The following is a 16,342-nucleotide window of genomic DNA, read 5'->3' on the forward strand; positions in this document are numbered from 1 at the left end:
CTCTTCCAACAGGAATGTAAACATCTTAAAGGGACTCTGTAAGAATCACAAATTGCTCGCTAACAGTGACACCTGTGGCCGTTAAAGTGAACGACAGTCAGTGCCCTGTTGCTCCCGCTTGTGCTCGCACTAACGACACACACGTGACTGCACGTGATTGACAGGCATCATGTTGATTAACGTTAGCAACATTAGCCAGCTAAAACCCAAATATCACCATATATTTCACATGCTTGCCAGTAATGTTAGCTGACCAAACAAAGGCCCCTCCATGAATGGAAGGCCCGGCCGATGTTGATCCTAGTGTTAACTTTTCCTGCTTCAGCCTCCCGACCGTGGTCAGAAGGAACAGGGGAGACACAGTAGTTTTGGTCTCCCGGACCGGTGTCCATCACGATACTCGCTCCGGAGTTAACGCCTGCCGTCACTTCACTCAGCAGCAGGGAAATAAGACACATTTCTGCACACACTGAAACTTCCACTGTACATTCACTTGATATTCTCAAAGCTAAACTAACTCGCCACCGCTCTCTTTCTCTTGCTTTGCACTGGCTCTGCTATTCTCCCACAACACAAGTTTTTCTGCAACGTCGGTCACATTCATGTTTTATTAAACGGGCTTCACGAGATATAACTTTGTTTTTTTTGTGCGTCCGTGGTGTTTGTGTTGGAGTCTGAGTTGTGGTGGGGGCTGGTCGTTTATTGGCGTTAGCGGACTCCATTTCTAACCGAACGTTAGCACTCACGAGAGCGCATGACGTCACATCCATTGGATTTTACTGAAAAATCGGGCCCAGGGTTCTTCACATTAAAAGTTGATAGAGGAAACTCAGAAAGTCGCAGAAGGTCTTTTCAGGTTACATTACAACCTGTTCTCACATTTGCAATAAAAAACTATTTATACATGTAAAAAGCTACATACAGTCCCTTTAAATTCCAGTAATAATTTATTTTTAATCATTTAAACAAAATATTGGACGGATTAAAATGCTTACCTGATGATGGTGCTAAATGAAAAGTTAAGGGATCACCAAAGTTATTACAATTCATAATACGGTGGAAAAGTAAATTAGGAAACATCATGTCGGAGCCATGAATGTCCAGGCAATACATTCAATAGTTGTCGACATATTGAAGTCTGGTCAGACTGAAATTACTATCCATAGAGCCATGCTGCTGTCAGTTAAGTCAATGTGTGATACAACACATTTAACATAACATTTAATGAGTCTCTCTCCATCTCCATCTCCCTCTTGTTAACTCCTCCTCCAGTCAGCAGCAGCGCAGAGTGTGATGTGACCAGTTGGTTCGGCCTTCTCCCATCTATCAGTGAAGATCAGTCAGAGATGACAGCGCTGCAGGCAGCAGAAGAAGTTGGAGCCAGAGGAGTGAAGTCTCTTCAGATGCTGATGCTGTGTCTCTTCCCACTGCTGTGGCTGCATCCTGCAGACTCCAGCACTGCTGCAGATGCCAAAACCTGGAGGCAAACCAGGCCACGGCTGCAGCTCTCCCACTCAGGTAGGAAACACACCAAGAGAGGAACACACTGATCCAAACATGAAAATGAAAAACATGGCAACATAACAAATCTACCCTCAGTCATGTCTGTGAAACTATACAAACCTGCTGTTGAGACCGTTCAGACACCCGAGTCTTGTTCATACACAAATTATGTGAGGGTGAAGTTGACTGTTGCTGGAACGTACTTGATGCAAAAATATGGAAATTATGTCGGACTGTGATGGTTCAGAGAGACCTGAAATTCAAAGCAAAGTTATTGATTTACTCCTTCATCTTTATCAGATCTTCAGCTGAGGTCACAAACTACAGGGAGTTAAAGGTGTCCTGTTTTCTAAACAAACTAAATATACATGTTTGTGTTGCATCTTCCTCATAAAAGAAATATTTTTTAAGAAAAGTTTAATACCTGCGTTGTTTACATCCATGTTTGCTTGCAGTCTTCTTCACTGCCTTTGCTGGAACATTCCTGCTCCATCTTAATGCCACCAGCTATTGATCAAGCGTGAAAACAATGATAGGAATGTGTATTGCGATGCCTGCATGCTTGTGCGAGTGCATGTGTGTTTTTGTGCGTGTGCACACTACCCATTCTCATTCATTAGAAAGAATGCAAGTTTAAGGCACTTCAGCATTGCTTCAGCATTGCTGAAATTTAAGGCACTTCAACCTCCGGCCCTTCTCAGAGCCGGAGGTTGACGCCTGGTTAGGTTTAGTAAAAACAAGTGGTTTGGGTTACAGTATATTAGTTACCTAACTTCAGTTACACAGCCTACGTCACATACTTACGCAACTTAAAATAAGTCAGTATTGACTTAGATGGGGCCAAGCCACTCCTCTTTCACCTGAAGAAGGACCAGGTTGTTTGCTAGAATGAGGTAACTGTTTCATAAATGAATAATCAAGGTTTAACTCAAGATAGGTACTTCAATAGTTGGACCAATTTACTCTAAATAAAATTGATTACTTACACTTCCTTATATTGTTGAGAAAACAACCATAGTATACCAGCCCGTTTGCACGAAAAGGTGTATAAATGGCACGATAATGTGCAAGGCGTTTAGCGTGCAACAAGTATGGCTTTCTTGATTTCCGCTTGTCATTTGCACGCCAAATGACAAGCGTCATTTGTACTGACTGCAATGTAAATGCCTCTGCGTGTAAGTGCAACGTTAAGAGTTCGTGATGTAGCATGAAAAGTGAGAAAGTCAGGTGGATGGGCCCCAACAATCACCGGACTTTTAACCAGGAGACCAGTGTTCTAGACCGTTGTAGACCGGTGTTTCGTTTTGTAAGTTACGTTAGTGACGTTTGTCACATGTTTTTTATTGATGTTTGTGACGTGTTTTCCGTCGTTGAGTTACGATGTTTCCATACGTGTTTTACTTAATTTACCTACTTCGTTGAAGCCCAACCATGATGTTTTTCCTTACCCTAACTAAGTGGTTTTCTTGCCTGAACCTAAGTTACAGGTTTTCTTGCCTAAACCTAACTGCAGACGATTGCGTTGCGTACAAATGACACGCTAAAAGGCTAAAATGCTTTACACGTGGAATCTCGTGGTATTTATATGCCTTGTATACTCACCTTTTCCAACAGCAGTGATTGAGCAGTATATTACTCAGACAGCGCATGCTACTTTTATAGTATAGCGTCACATTCTGCTTTCTTGTTAAAATAGCAAAATAATTTGATTGTTACAGATTTTGATAAAGTAGTGATTTAATGACTACAGACCAAACTGTTCTTGCTAGAAATATCTCAGTCAATAGAAACCTGCTGTTGACTATGCTCAATTTGAAACTCCAGTGTGTCAGTGCTTGTTCGAGCCTTAAAGTGCATTCTTACTCAACATCCACATCCACTGAACCAACAAATGACAGATTGAGGACAATCTTTCTGTCTACAGTTAATGTAATTTTTATTGCTTCACCCATTGAAACACTTTATGCCTAATTTATATGTTTTGCGCCCCATTTAAACAGCAACATTAATCATGAATGTCATTCGTCATAGCTTTCCTCTGAGCTTTTGGGTAAACACGTTAGGTTTCAGAATGAATGGGTGTTTTTTAGATCAGTTTTGGTCGTTAAATTGTGGAGCTTTTCAGTCTGTTTGTGCTCAGCTTTGAGAGTTTTCACTTTCATTTGTGGCAGATATTTTACAACAGAGAGCAGTATAAATTGAAAAACAGCAGCGGAGACAGAACTTGACAGTCTGTCTACCATTTTTTCCTTTGACTATTTTAACATGAGAACACATATCTTTCAACCTTTTACTTCCGTTCCTTACTTATTGTTTCAGTTAACATCCCACCTTGTAACACTGCAATAAAAGCTCAGTCCAAACTGGATCAAGTTACTGATGAAAGTGAAGTGTCTGATTATTTCCCTGCTGTCTGATTTTAGGAAAGTCTGCATCCAGTTAATGGTTTTCAGCTGTTAAGTCATTTTCTCAGCGGACGTAATGCTGACAGAGCTGGGGGGGAATTTATAACACTATCATGAAGATCAATGAAGTAATGTCTCCTTGACACAGCGTTCAAAGCAGTCTGGTGGATGTTGTAACCATAGAAATAATGCAGTAAAACGGTTTTTTCTTTTCATTTTCCAGAGTTTTTGTGCTCTGTGGTCTCAGTTAATGTCAGCAGCAGATGCTCTTTTCTACAGTAAAACACTTCATAAGGGCAGCAGGAAGGAATAAAGTGGCAGATTAACAGATTAACAACATGGGAGGTGATGCATGTGTTGATGGGTGTCATGGTGCCCATAAATGTATAAAACAGCCTCAATTAGATTAAGTATCTGCGGCGAGCTATCATCCCGAATGTGCAGATTTAAGGTTATTTTAGGTCAGACTTTCGGTCCTTATTATTAAGAAGGCTTTCTACATGAGAAGCAACAGCTGCAGGACCTTATGCTATGTTCACACTACGAGCGACAAAGGCAACAAAATGGCCAAGCGTGACCAGCTACGTTGTCGGTGAGTCGTCGTTGAAGTGTTGCTCAAGCCCTCGTTGACGTAGTTATGACCCTACTGTTCACCCAATATGGGTGTGAACACCGTTAACGTTAACCTCACAGTTAGCGTACAGACATGTCAATGTACAAATATTCAAAGACTGTACTGTATATATTTGTCCTGCTGTATTACAGTGTCTCTAATGCTTTCTGACTGCACCTTCACGTCGTGCGTGAAGGTGCAACACAGAAAAAGTGTGCGACTGCTGCCAAAGCTATTACTGTATATATTGGAGATGTTTTACTTAATAAGAACTATTTTCTCTAAACGAAAAGCGACAATGTGTTAGAGGGGCTCTTCACCAGAAGAGCAGAGCGCTGCACACACACTTAAATCACCAGTGAAGTAATCTGCCCACTTCCAGTCACTTTAAAACACTTTTTCTTTCCGAATGCTTGCTTCCTGCTTGGCAACCAGCAACACCAGCAAAGCCAACAACTGTTTCCTATCCAGCAGCAATTAGTTCAGGGAGGCTGGTTTCATTGTGTGGCGGTTAGTGAGATGTTTGTGGAGTGAGCAGTCCGCTGAATGAATGAGTGGATGGATGAATGGAAGTACTGGAGCAGCGACTGTGTTGTTCGTCACAATTCAGGTTTAGTGTCCAAGTGAGAGGAGAGGGTTTGGGAATGATTGCTGATGACGTGACAGGATTATAGAAGTCAAACACATTTTAAGACACTGCACGGATGTTAGTGATACAATGGGTGAAAAAGGAAAGTCCTGAAAGTTGAAATGTCATTTTCATTAAAGCGTCATAGTTTGAAGCAAAGGGCCACTTTGACGAGTTGGGAGGGAGAACGTTGTGATAAAACCTTCACACAACACTGATGTACCACTGTCAGTCTATGATGTAAATACTGTTGGAAATATTCAGACTCAAGAAGTTGTTTTTAGATGGTAGCACCATCACAAGGGGAAAATTCCAGCTGTCTCATATATCAGATTACACACACTTTCATGACATATGTGACATCTTTAGGTGCCAGTTCAGTCTTGAATCTTTATCAGTGAAGTTAATGTAAAGTTATGTGGATGTGAAAAAAACATTGTGGAACACGTGTTTGTGTGATGAACCTTGAAGAAGTTAGGTTTCCTTCTGCACCCTTCAAATACGTTGATTTATTTTTTCTTCTTCCTGTAATTGTTTTCCCTCGAGAGCAGGTGACCTCCTTTTTTTCCATTTTCCCTAAATAGTCTGTATCTCTTTCTGGAGCAGATCTCATGATGTCATACGACAGACTTGTGAGGGATTACATGTGTGTGTGTGTGTGTGTGTGTTTCTGGTGTTCCTAACAGTAGCAGCTCTGTGGTTTTCATGGCAGTAAAGCGAAGCAGTGAACTCCAGTTAATGAAGTAGGACGAAGTTCTCTTGCTGCGTTTGTAGCTGCAGGATCAACATTAGAGAAACTATTAAGATTTTATAAGGCAGATACTCAGACAGGAGCTTCAGGGGCAATTTACAAACACACACACACACACACACAGAGGGAGAGAGTGTGTGCGTCACAGCCGACCCAGTGTCTGACCTGAGCAGGAATCCAGAGAGACCAGCCCTCATCCTGCAGGGAGACACACTTTGTTAGCCTTTAACCTGACCAGGAGTGTGTGAGTGTATGGGTATGTGTGCGTGTACGTGTGTGTGTGTGTGTGTGTGTGTGGGTGTGGTTGAGTGTGCGCACATCATTGTACCAAAAGTAAACAGACAAAAACAGAGAGACAGATAAGAGATGGAGGAACTTACATTAACATGTTTGAAAGAAAGAGTTTTACCTGTAACTTGTTTGCGTGCGTGCGTGCGTGTAATCGTGCGTGCGTGCGTGCGTGTGTGTGTGTGACCAATCTGCTCTGCATTTTCTTCTAGTCTCTGAGAAACACACACTGCCAAACATCCATCAACTCAGACACAAGCTATGACTTTCACATTATTTCACACACACGCTTTCTCTTCCTGTCAACCTCACACATAAAAATCCTAAGCATGAATGTGATCACACAGTTAAACACATGCAGGTGCACTTCTGTACGTAGGATTTGTAAGATTTCAGGCCTACAAAGCATTACAAAAATTGCAATGCATTTCACAATAAACTACCTGGTTGTGCTGTCAGATTCTTTGCCCAAAGTGATATTTAGTGGAGTTGTAAAGCAGCCAAATCAGATAAGGACAGATGTCATAAAAGATGCCATTTATACAAACATCTCCTTTTTATTTCCTTAATCTGCACTTACACATGCATATTTGTCTTTTCACAATACAGAGCACTTTGATTTCCTGTTGTAGTTTTACTTTACAACCTTTTTTTTCATTTTTCTGTATGTTTGTTGTTCTTTTAAAGTCCCATCCAGTTAGACAACCCTGTTAAAGGTGCCCCGTGGAGTTTTCTTGTAAACAAAAAAAAAAATCTTTTTATATTCTGTTTATATATGATTCCTGAGCCCGTAAGCAGGACACAGTATAAATACAGACTGCAGGCTGTTATTCATGTGCAGGTGTTTGTTAAAAAGGTAACATGCTACAAAGAGAAAACACTGCTGCTCTGCCACTGATAACTATGTGTCTTTATTAGTATTAGTACAGTGCAAACTGACAGCTGATCCAGCTGTGATCAACTGCTGCTCTCATCAGAAAAGGACGTAGCTTCACGTGACGCTTAAAAGGGAAAAGACGTCTCATTTTTATAAAGACATATTTCCTCGTTTCCTCTGTCCTTGCATGGTTTCCTTGTGTCTCTCCATGCATCCCCGGTGGGAGGGCCTAAGACACAAGGAAAAGACGCAAGTGAGGGAAACATGGATGCAATTAAGAGACTTGGCATGTACCCATTGTGTGGTGTCCTTGAGGTCTAACAAATGTGGAAAGCCAAGTTCAATCTATATCACTTTCAAAGTGGTCAGATCACTGTACTGTTCACGCACAACTTGCTGTCTTGTAATCGAACAATATAATATAATATATATAGATATATAGATATATATATATCTATCTATATATATATATAGATAGATATATATATAGATATAGATATATAGACGGCTGTCAAAGTTAACCCAATAATAACACGTTTAATAATAACAAATAGCAAATTTGTTTTAACGCCACTTATTTCTTTAACGCATTAATTTTTTGATTTTTAGTTTGTAGTGGGCCATTTTCAAAGGGGTCCCTTGACCTCTGACCTCAAGATATGTGAATGAAAATGGGTTCTATGGGTACCCACGAGTCTCCCCTTTACAGACATGCCCACTTTATGATAATCACAAGCAGATTGGGGCAAGTCATAGTCAAGTCTGCACACTGACACACTGACAGCTGTTGTTGCCTGTTGGGCTTCAGTTTGCAATCTTAATTAACTATGGAAAATCATGCGATTAATCACGATTAAATACTTGAATTGATTGGCAGCCCAAATATATATATACTGTGTGTGTATATATATATATATATATGTGTGTGTGTATGTGAGCGTGAATGGTTGTCTGTCTCTATGTGTCAGCCCTGTGATAGTCCGGCGACAGCAGTATATGTCGAGTTGGGATGGGAACGCGTTGGACACTGACACTCTATCCTCTGGTGGACAGGCGGGTCTATTACACGCTTTGCCATGATACCGGGTTGGATGTCGCCATGCGTCACGATGATTGTCTCTGTTGTTTCAGAGCTATGAGATCAGTGATGTGACTGGCTGAGAGTGTATTTAGTGATCACCACACCCTCCGATCTATATTATTCTCCCAGCTCATTTACACTTTATGCTGGCGCACATATGAACAAAAACTAGAAAAACTGTTATGCGTCTCCAAGCATGATGTCCTGGTCCTAAATACTTTTGACTTTTCCTATACTTTCCAGTAGTTGTGGAATCTTGTATGCTGTGTGTCTCCACCCGTCTGAGGCTGAAGGCAAGTTAAAACCAACGTCAAACAGCATTTCAAATTCAGACATCAGGACTTGAGAGTGGGATTTTTTCTCATGCAGAGGAACTCCAGGATGTTCAGAACCGAGTCTCGTGTTTTGACTATATTTCCGAAAGTCAAAATGTATATGTAGAAGTGTGTCAATGTGTGTTTGGGTAACTGGTTTATTGTTTCAGGGATGGTTTAGAGTAGATTTAACTTCTTTGACAAGAGTTCTCCCTGCTGTTGGTTTTTGACGCTCATGTGGAATAAATCCAACAAAAACACGCTGACCTCATGCGGGACTGTGGGATGGGAAATCTGTAACACACACACACACACACACACACACACACACACACACAGACACACAGACACACACACGGTGATAGCTGTGACAGCGCAGAGTCGACTGTGTGTTATCTCTCTGCCACACACATTATTTTGATAGCCGGTTACTCAGACGGATATAAAAACATGAACTGGCATACTCTTGTACTCACGTACAAATATCCAATTATCATTTTGACAGCTGCCCACACACACACACACACACACACACACACACACACACACACACACACACACACACACACACACACACACACACACACACACCCACACACACACTTATCGTCATAGATACACATCTGCAGCACACATGCAGTTCAGTCAAAGGTGTGTCACTACATTTGTCGTTCTTTTCATTATTAGATAAACTCAGAGAAAAAAACTTGTGTTGCCGCGGGGAATCTGTCAAAACTGATTCAATTCATTTGGAATGACAACATCAACAAAACGCCAAAATAGTGTGTGTGTACGCGTGTGCGTGTGTACTTGTGTGAGAGAGAGAGTAAGAAAACACAAAGAGACAGAAAAATGGAGAGGTTATGCTCACATACTTACTGTAGTGTGTGTGTGTGTGTGTGTGTGTGTGTGTGTGTGTGTGTGTGTGTGTGTGTGTGTGTGTGTGTGTGTGTGTGTGTGCAGTGCAACCTCCCGGGAGGTGTTGCCCGTACCTTGTGGTGTCATGCAGTGAACCTTGACCTTTGACCCCGCTGTGATTAGAGTAGGTAGATTTAGGAGGAGACGGCAGAAAGCAGACGATAGAGGAAAGAAGAAGAAGATGAAACTAAAGGAGACAAATGAAGGAGGTAGGAAGGAAAAATTAGTTTTTTGGAGGGTAAGGTGTCAATAAAGGAGGCAAGGAAAGAAGAGAAGAGCTAGAGAGGAGGCAAGGAAGGAGGGAGTGAGGGATAACACATTGGGGAGAGGGGTTTCCTGAGGTTAATGAACCTGTCAACCACCTGAGACGAAACAGAACAGCGGAGGAAGGTCAGAGAGGGTAGAGCGCTGTTAATTAAATCTGTGGTTTCTTACGGTCAAACTGTGTGTGTGTGTTTTTAGGGAGAGAAAAAATAGCATGTGAGGTAAAGATGGATTTCGATTGAATTTTGGTTGAATTTTATTTTAGTTGTATTTATATCTACATTAACAAGCTAACGTGTGAAGATGAGACTCAGAATTCATTTTCATTTATTGAAGTTATTCTTAAAAGATATTAGTATTTCTGATATGTTTGCATTAGCATAGAAGAAATGTCTCTAATGTTGACGTCAAAAATGGTTTATTGTAGGCACTACACTGTTTTGTAGAGAGTTTGTTTGCTTTTTTCATTTATCACCGTTTGTGTAATTATTCACTGGCTGAAATTAGCATTTCAAGATACAGTAATTCATAAAAATACGAAGTTTCATTATTTTATTGATGTATTTTTATTTCATTTATTTTCATACATGAGTATATTAGTATGAGTATAGTATTATTTAATTGTTCTATATACAGTATATATACATACATATCACTGTCATTTATTTGGTTTGCTCTGCTTGTGTTGCATCCCAGATGGAGAGAGACAGTGAGGGGGATGTGCACACACACACAGACACACACACACTGACACTGGTTAACGTCGCACAGTCGGGAGCTGACAGACGCCCTCGATCTTTAACTCGTTACCAGATAAGAGAATGTGGTTCAAGATAACTGCTGATTACAGCTCGTAATTAGATGAGCTACACGCACTGATAGCATGGCTTACATCTCATACATACACACACACGCACACACACACACGCACGCGCGCACGCACGCACGCACACGCACTTTCCTGTGATTACCTGAAGGGAGGTTTTCATACACTGTAGTTCTCACATTGTCAGCTTCGTTTTTAGGGGTCAAGAGTTTTTTACCTTTCTGATGCTCGTCAGCAGTTCAGGAGGTTCAGGGAAGAACGGGCGGCTGTGAGAGGGATGACACACACACACAGACACACACACGCACACACACACGCACACTCTCTGTTCTGCTTACTTACTTTAACACCTCACTCTGTTTCACCCCATGTGTTTACCAAACACTGTTAACACTTGAACCTCCTTAAAACTAATTACTGCATGATTGAGAGAGAGAGAGAGTGTGTGTGTGTGTGTGTGTGTGGTAGACTGTGTGATATTGTACAGTCACGACCTCATTCTCCGACAACAAAGATAACTCCTGTATTTATTCTGTAGGAGATACAGTAACTTTTTCCCACAGAGCTCTGATGATATTGGATGAGTTTTGGTACAATGAGAAACTGAATATGATGCCATGGTCTGTAGACATTTCTGCACTTTTAGTGGACGCAACATTACATTGATGCTGCTCACTTTACCCTTGCAGCTCGGTTACAGCGCTCTTTCTCAATACTGGACCAAGTTCAACAACTGTTGTCCCCATTAGTCACTTAGACACAAAAACATGCGGAAATAGGGTCCAGGTTGAAAAATACCAGTTAGCCTTTAAGAAGAGCAATGGGAGCCTGTGACATCACCCATAATCAGTCATGATACTGACCCAATAACAAAGGGTTAATGGGTCAGTATGCACAGTGTTAAAAAGCAGGATAAATATAACCTCCAGGCTGCATTCCTGCGGTGATGTCAGTTAATGAACAGAGTTCATCAACCTCTCTGTCGCCGCTTCCCATAAACAGCAGCAGGACATGAGGAAGAAAAAAGAGGACTTTTCCAGTGTGGTCTGTGGAGAGAGACAGACAGTCTCCGAGGACTCCTTGATAAAATGTCCTCATTTGACCTTTAAGAAACACATTCAGTCACAGGCCTGCATGGGTCTCCACAGTGAGTCACTCAGAAGGGGAATGAGATCATTTTACAGACAATAGGACAATATACTGTACGTAGGGCCTTTTAAGCTATTGTCTCCATCACCTCGATTAGTAATGTTTTATCTTTTATAATACATTCTTTGACTCTCTCTCCTTCATATTGCTGAATAAATTCAACCACTTATGTTAGCACCATAGCAGTTATGGACCCCCTTCCTGCTGTAGGCAGGATGCAGGATGTTTTCAGAGAAGAGATGAGTAAAAATTTATTCTTTCATATTATAAAAGCACCACACTCTTCTCCCGAATCTACGTCTTGTTTGTTCTTTCCTCTCTTCATATCCTTGTATGTACATTTTCCTAACCACATTTCTTTACCATTTAGAGAAGAGTCCAGCCTGCCATCTAAAGCACGCAGGCAATATGTGTGATTAATGTAACTGCTGTTGAAGGTAACGTATTTCAGCCAACTTTTGCTCTGAAAGCTTATAGCTGAACTCACGCTGTTCCCACAAATCCTCCTCAGCCTGCGTTCAACAGGCAGAAAAAAACATTTCTTGTACTGCATCTGTTTAACAATGCCCTCCTACTCTTTTTCTAAATGTTGCAATGACGGAAAAGAATTAATGATGCACACTTTTAATCTTCGTTGCTTTATTTTGCTGATAAGGAACAAAACTATCTGTTTTCTGAAGAACTCCTGCCGGTGTCCAAGCATCAGTCCAGCCACACTGCTCTAAATTAATTGTTAGCATTCCTTATTAGGATGTACAGGACATAAGGACTGTGTCCATCTTCTTGCCCATTAAAACCAAATGTTGGTAGTGCAGCATCTTCGCTGTGACAGGAAGCACCACGTTTTATAGGAAACATGCTTTTCATTTGGGGGAACACACAACATGCAGCACCTTATAAAGTAAAACCCAAGATCACTTCTTTTCCTCTCCTTTCATTTGTTTCCCGTAATTACAATGTGGAGATGCTGCTACTGTGCACTGGTCTGTGATTAAGATGTAGTTTGTACAGCGAGAGGGCAGTTTCTGCCTTCATGGCTGCAGCGACCCTCTTGTGATAACTCAGTCTCCTGTTTCTTCTGTATCTCTTGAGTTCCTGCTCACCGCTGCTCTGTAATGTTGATTATCTTCCAGCCTGTGATTTATCTTCTCTACTGATGTAGGTCACAGCCTCCTGTCATGTGTAAGCTATGGCTGTAACACTCTGATGAATCACAATGACAGAAGGTCACAGCATCTCTGCTTATTAAAGTTTAGGGCAATGATTCTATCAGAGTTTTAATAAGAACATCATTTATGATTTAGGGCTGTTAAAGTTAACGCGATGATAACGCGTTAACGCAAATTTGTTTTAACTCCACTAATTTCTTTAACGCATTAATGCAATCGATCATCCGGAGGTTGTAGCGGGCTCAGTTTTAAAGCTAGAGAGAAAACTGATGTCGCAAAGGAGACTAAATAATAGGGCTGGGACGATTCACCTATCTCCCGATTCGATACCATCACGATACTTGGGTGTCGATTCAATATGTATTGCGATTTTTAATTATTGTGATTCCAGAAGTATTGCGTTTCGATATTACGATTTATCACGATTTTTGTTAACTTTTTAACAACGTAGCGTAACAACGTAGCGTAACAACTTAGCGTAACAACGTACAACGTAGCGTAACAACTGCCCTGACTTTCTTACATAACAAGCGTAACAAAGTTACGTAACAAGCGTAAAGGCAATGTTCACTTTTGGTTTCACACGGGACACGGACAGCCGTCTCCTGGGTGAAAGTCCTGTGTTTGTTTGACCCGTCCACCACCACTCCCACACACCCTTAGTGGACTGTCTAGCTTGTTATACTTGATTTTATAACACATAAAGTTCAATAACAGTCAACATGTAACATATCCGTGGTTTGCAGAAACGTACAAGGCCAACATTTTTTCCTGAGTGGACTGGGTATTCACCACAGTTTTTGAGGAAAGTTTGCTCACCAGTCAGTTTGATTTCCTGCTGTTTTCCACATCGTTAGTCATTTTGTATGTGAGTCCTGAAGTCATTCAATTGTGTTAAAATGTCAAAGGCCTATAGACGATAAAAAAGTAGTTTAGTGAATCACGTTTGTTGTCTACACTTGTGTACCAGGTCAAAGGTTAAGGGCTGTATGGTGTACGGTCGATACGTTAGGATTTGGCTTTTTGTGTGTAAAAGTCTTTTTAAACTTCATCAGTTTGGTTTCAGTTTATTTTCTTAGATAACAGCTGAGTTTTGTCTGTCTCTCAGATCCCCACAGGTTCGGTGTTTTTGCGTAGAGTCCAGAGATTTAGATTAATCTTGTGTAGAGTCCCCTCAGGGACCAATCAGGTGACAGTGTCTGGATATGAATCAGTAACAGTGGGCTGAAGGAAGACTATTGTTGAGGTTTGGGAAATAAGTAAAAGTGTTGGAGATGGAAAGATATCAGTGGAGAGCTGGAAGTCATTTTTTCTGCTTCTCCTTTCTTTGTCTCTTGTTATTGATCATTGTATTATTGAAACAAAAACATGTTCTAAAGAAGAGAACAGAGTGAGATATCAGTTATGAAAGAAACATAGTTGAAGTTGATGGGAGGGTTGGATTGCTCAAAAATATATGATGGTTTTATTGGTTTGATTTATGCCTTCTGGTACAGCACCAAAACAAATATTAACATACTGTCCAAATATCTTCTTTTGGGCTAAATCTCTGTATTGGAATCTGTATATGGAGTGATACAGTTGGCAAAAATGTGAAAGTCCTTTTTTCTACTTGTCTTCAAAACCTGTAGATGAAACAAGTTTGAGTTGCGTTGCCCATTCATGTAATAATGATCAAGAACTGATTTAAATAAGCATTTTTTTAGATTAATGTAACTACTATATATCACCCAGTTTGGGGAAACTTCTTGCAGCAGTTAATGTGACAAATCTCTTTGTCAAAAAGCTGAGTTATTGTTGTGAATATTTGTTTTATATTTAAATATTTTTATCCCCGCAGCAGGTGAAGATTATGAGGATTGGAGGATTATGAAAATTCTCAATAATACAGTTTGAGCTCGATACACTCAGTAAAACATTCACCTGCCGCCTTTTTATTGAATAGACAAATTATGTAAGAGCTTGAGTATATTATTAGAAGTTATAGATTTTGAGATCTTAAACAAATAAAGATATTATAGGGATGTTTAAGACATGACTCAAAAAACTGTGATGTTACAGCAACATAAGAACGACCTTCCTTTATGTCTAGAAGATCAGAGTTTAAATGGTAGAATAGCGTTAATAATCAATATCACTGTTGACTAACTGTACTATAAATGGAGACTACTCTGTTCTGGGATTTAGAGCCGACGGCCACACTGCAGCTTTGTATTGAACTCATCTGTGTTCTCTGTCTGCACAAACAGAAACAGAGCACATGTTCATACGATGGAAAGGGAATCTCCATCTGGGTTCACATCGTGTGTCATGTTGGCGTGAGGCTCGTGTTGGCGTCCCTGTGGCTCAACGGTCCAAGATGTGTGTGTCACACATTCTTTGAATCCTACTCACAGCTTTTTTTTTTCCCTGTTTGTCTGCTGTACAGTATTGGAAAATTGTCTGTAATTCTATCGTTATCAGTACTGTCTCTAGTAAAAAAAGCGAAAATGTAGGGCTGTCAATCGATGAAAATGTTTAATCACAATTAATTGCATGATTGTCCATAGTTAATTGCGATTAATGGCAAAATAATCACACATTTTTTATCTGTTCAAAATGTACCTTAAAGGTAATGAAGTATTCACTACTCATATCAACATGGGAGTGGGCAAACGTGCTGCTTTATGCAAATGTGTATATATTGATTATTGTAACTCAATTAACAACACAAAACAATGACAAATATTGTCCAGAAACCCTCACAGGTACTGCATTTAGCATAAAAAATATGCTCAAATCATAACATTGCCAAACAGGCAACAACAGCTGTCAGTGTGTCAGTGTGCTGACTTGACTATGACTTGCCCCAAATTGCATGTGATTTTCATAAAGTGGGCATGTCTGTAAAGGGGAGACTCGTGGGTACCCATAGAACCCATTTTCATTCACATATCAAGGTCGAAGTCAGAAGTCAAGGGACCCCTTTGAAAGTCAGGTTAAAGCAAATGATTAACAGCTTTGTTACATGTAAGTCTAGTTTAGGGATTGGTATGCAGCTAAAACATTTTGGTCGAAGAAAAATGTTGGCTGAAACCAAAGAGATCACAATAGAAGGCTTATTCTCATGACCCGACAGTGAAACCTGGGTCATCTGAACTGAAAGCAAATGCATCCACCCGTCCCATTTCTGCGCCAATAAGCTCCGTCTTGGACCTCCGTCGGCCTGACAGGTTAAATTAAGGATAAATAACTGTGACCTGACCGGCTGCTGAAATAATAGCTGGTTAAGTTATTTTTCTGTCTGACGCACTTTAGATGTTTAAATTCTCCTCTGAATTCTGAAACGTGATATATTAAATGCCAGCAGTTATCTGTGTCAAGGTTCAAAGGGAAACTCTTTAGCTGTGATTTAGAGCTCTGAGCCGAGCGGAGAGGCCGTCTAGTGAGCCGCTGAAATGAAGAGGACACGAAAAGTGATGTTGATGTCTAGCTGGAGACGGATCAGAGACATTTAGAGATAAATGATCCCAATGAAAAAGAAATTACCATCAAAATCGCCTTATTTTTTTGTTCT

At 40.6% G+C, this 16,342-nt stretch overlaps 1 protein-coding gene across 1 annotated transcript in view; it reads left to right on the forward strand.

The window, feature by feature from the left end:
* Positions 1–1,346: 1,346 nt before the first annotated feature.
* Positions 1,347–16,342, forward strand: part of LOC141768782 (semaphorin-3D) — a 62,564-nt gene continuing 47,568 nt past the window's right edge. Inside the window, exon 1 of the mRNA XM_074637143.1 lies at positions 1,347–1,518. Within this exon, the coding sequence (XP_074493244.1) occupies positions 1,347–1,518 (172 nt within the window). The remainder of the gene's footprint in view (positions 1,519–16,342) is intronic.

This window comes from Sebastes fasciatus, chromosome 1 (genome assembly GCF_043250625.1).
Source record: "Sebastes fasciatus isolate fSebFas1 chromosome 1, fSebFas1.pri, whole genome shotgun sequence".
NCBI classification, from domain to species: domain Eukaryota; kingdom Metazoa; phylum Chordata; class Actinopteri; order Perciformes; family Sebastidae; genus Sebastes; species Sebastes fasciatus.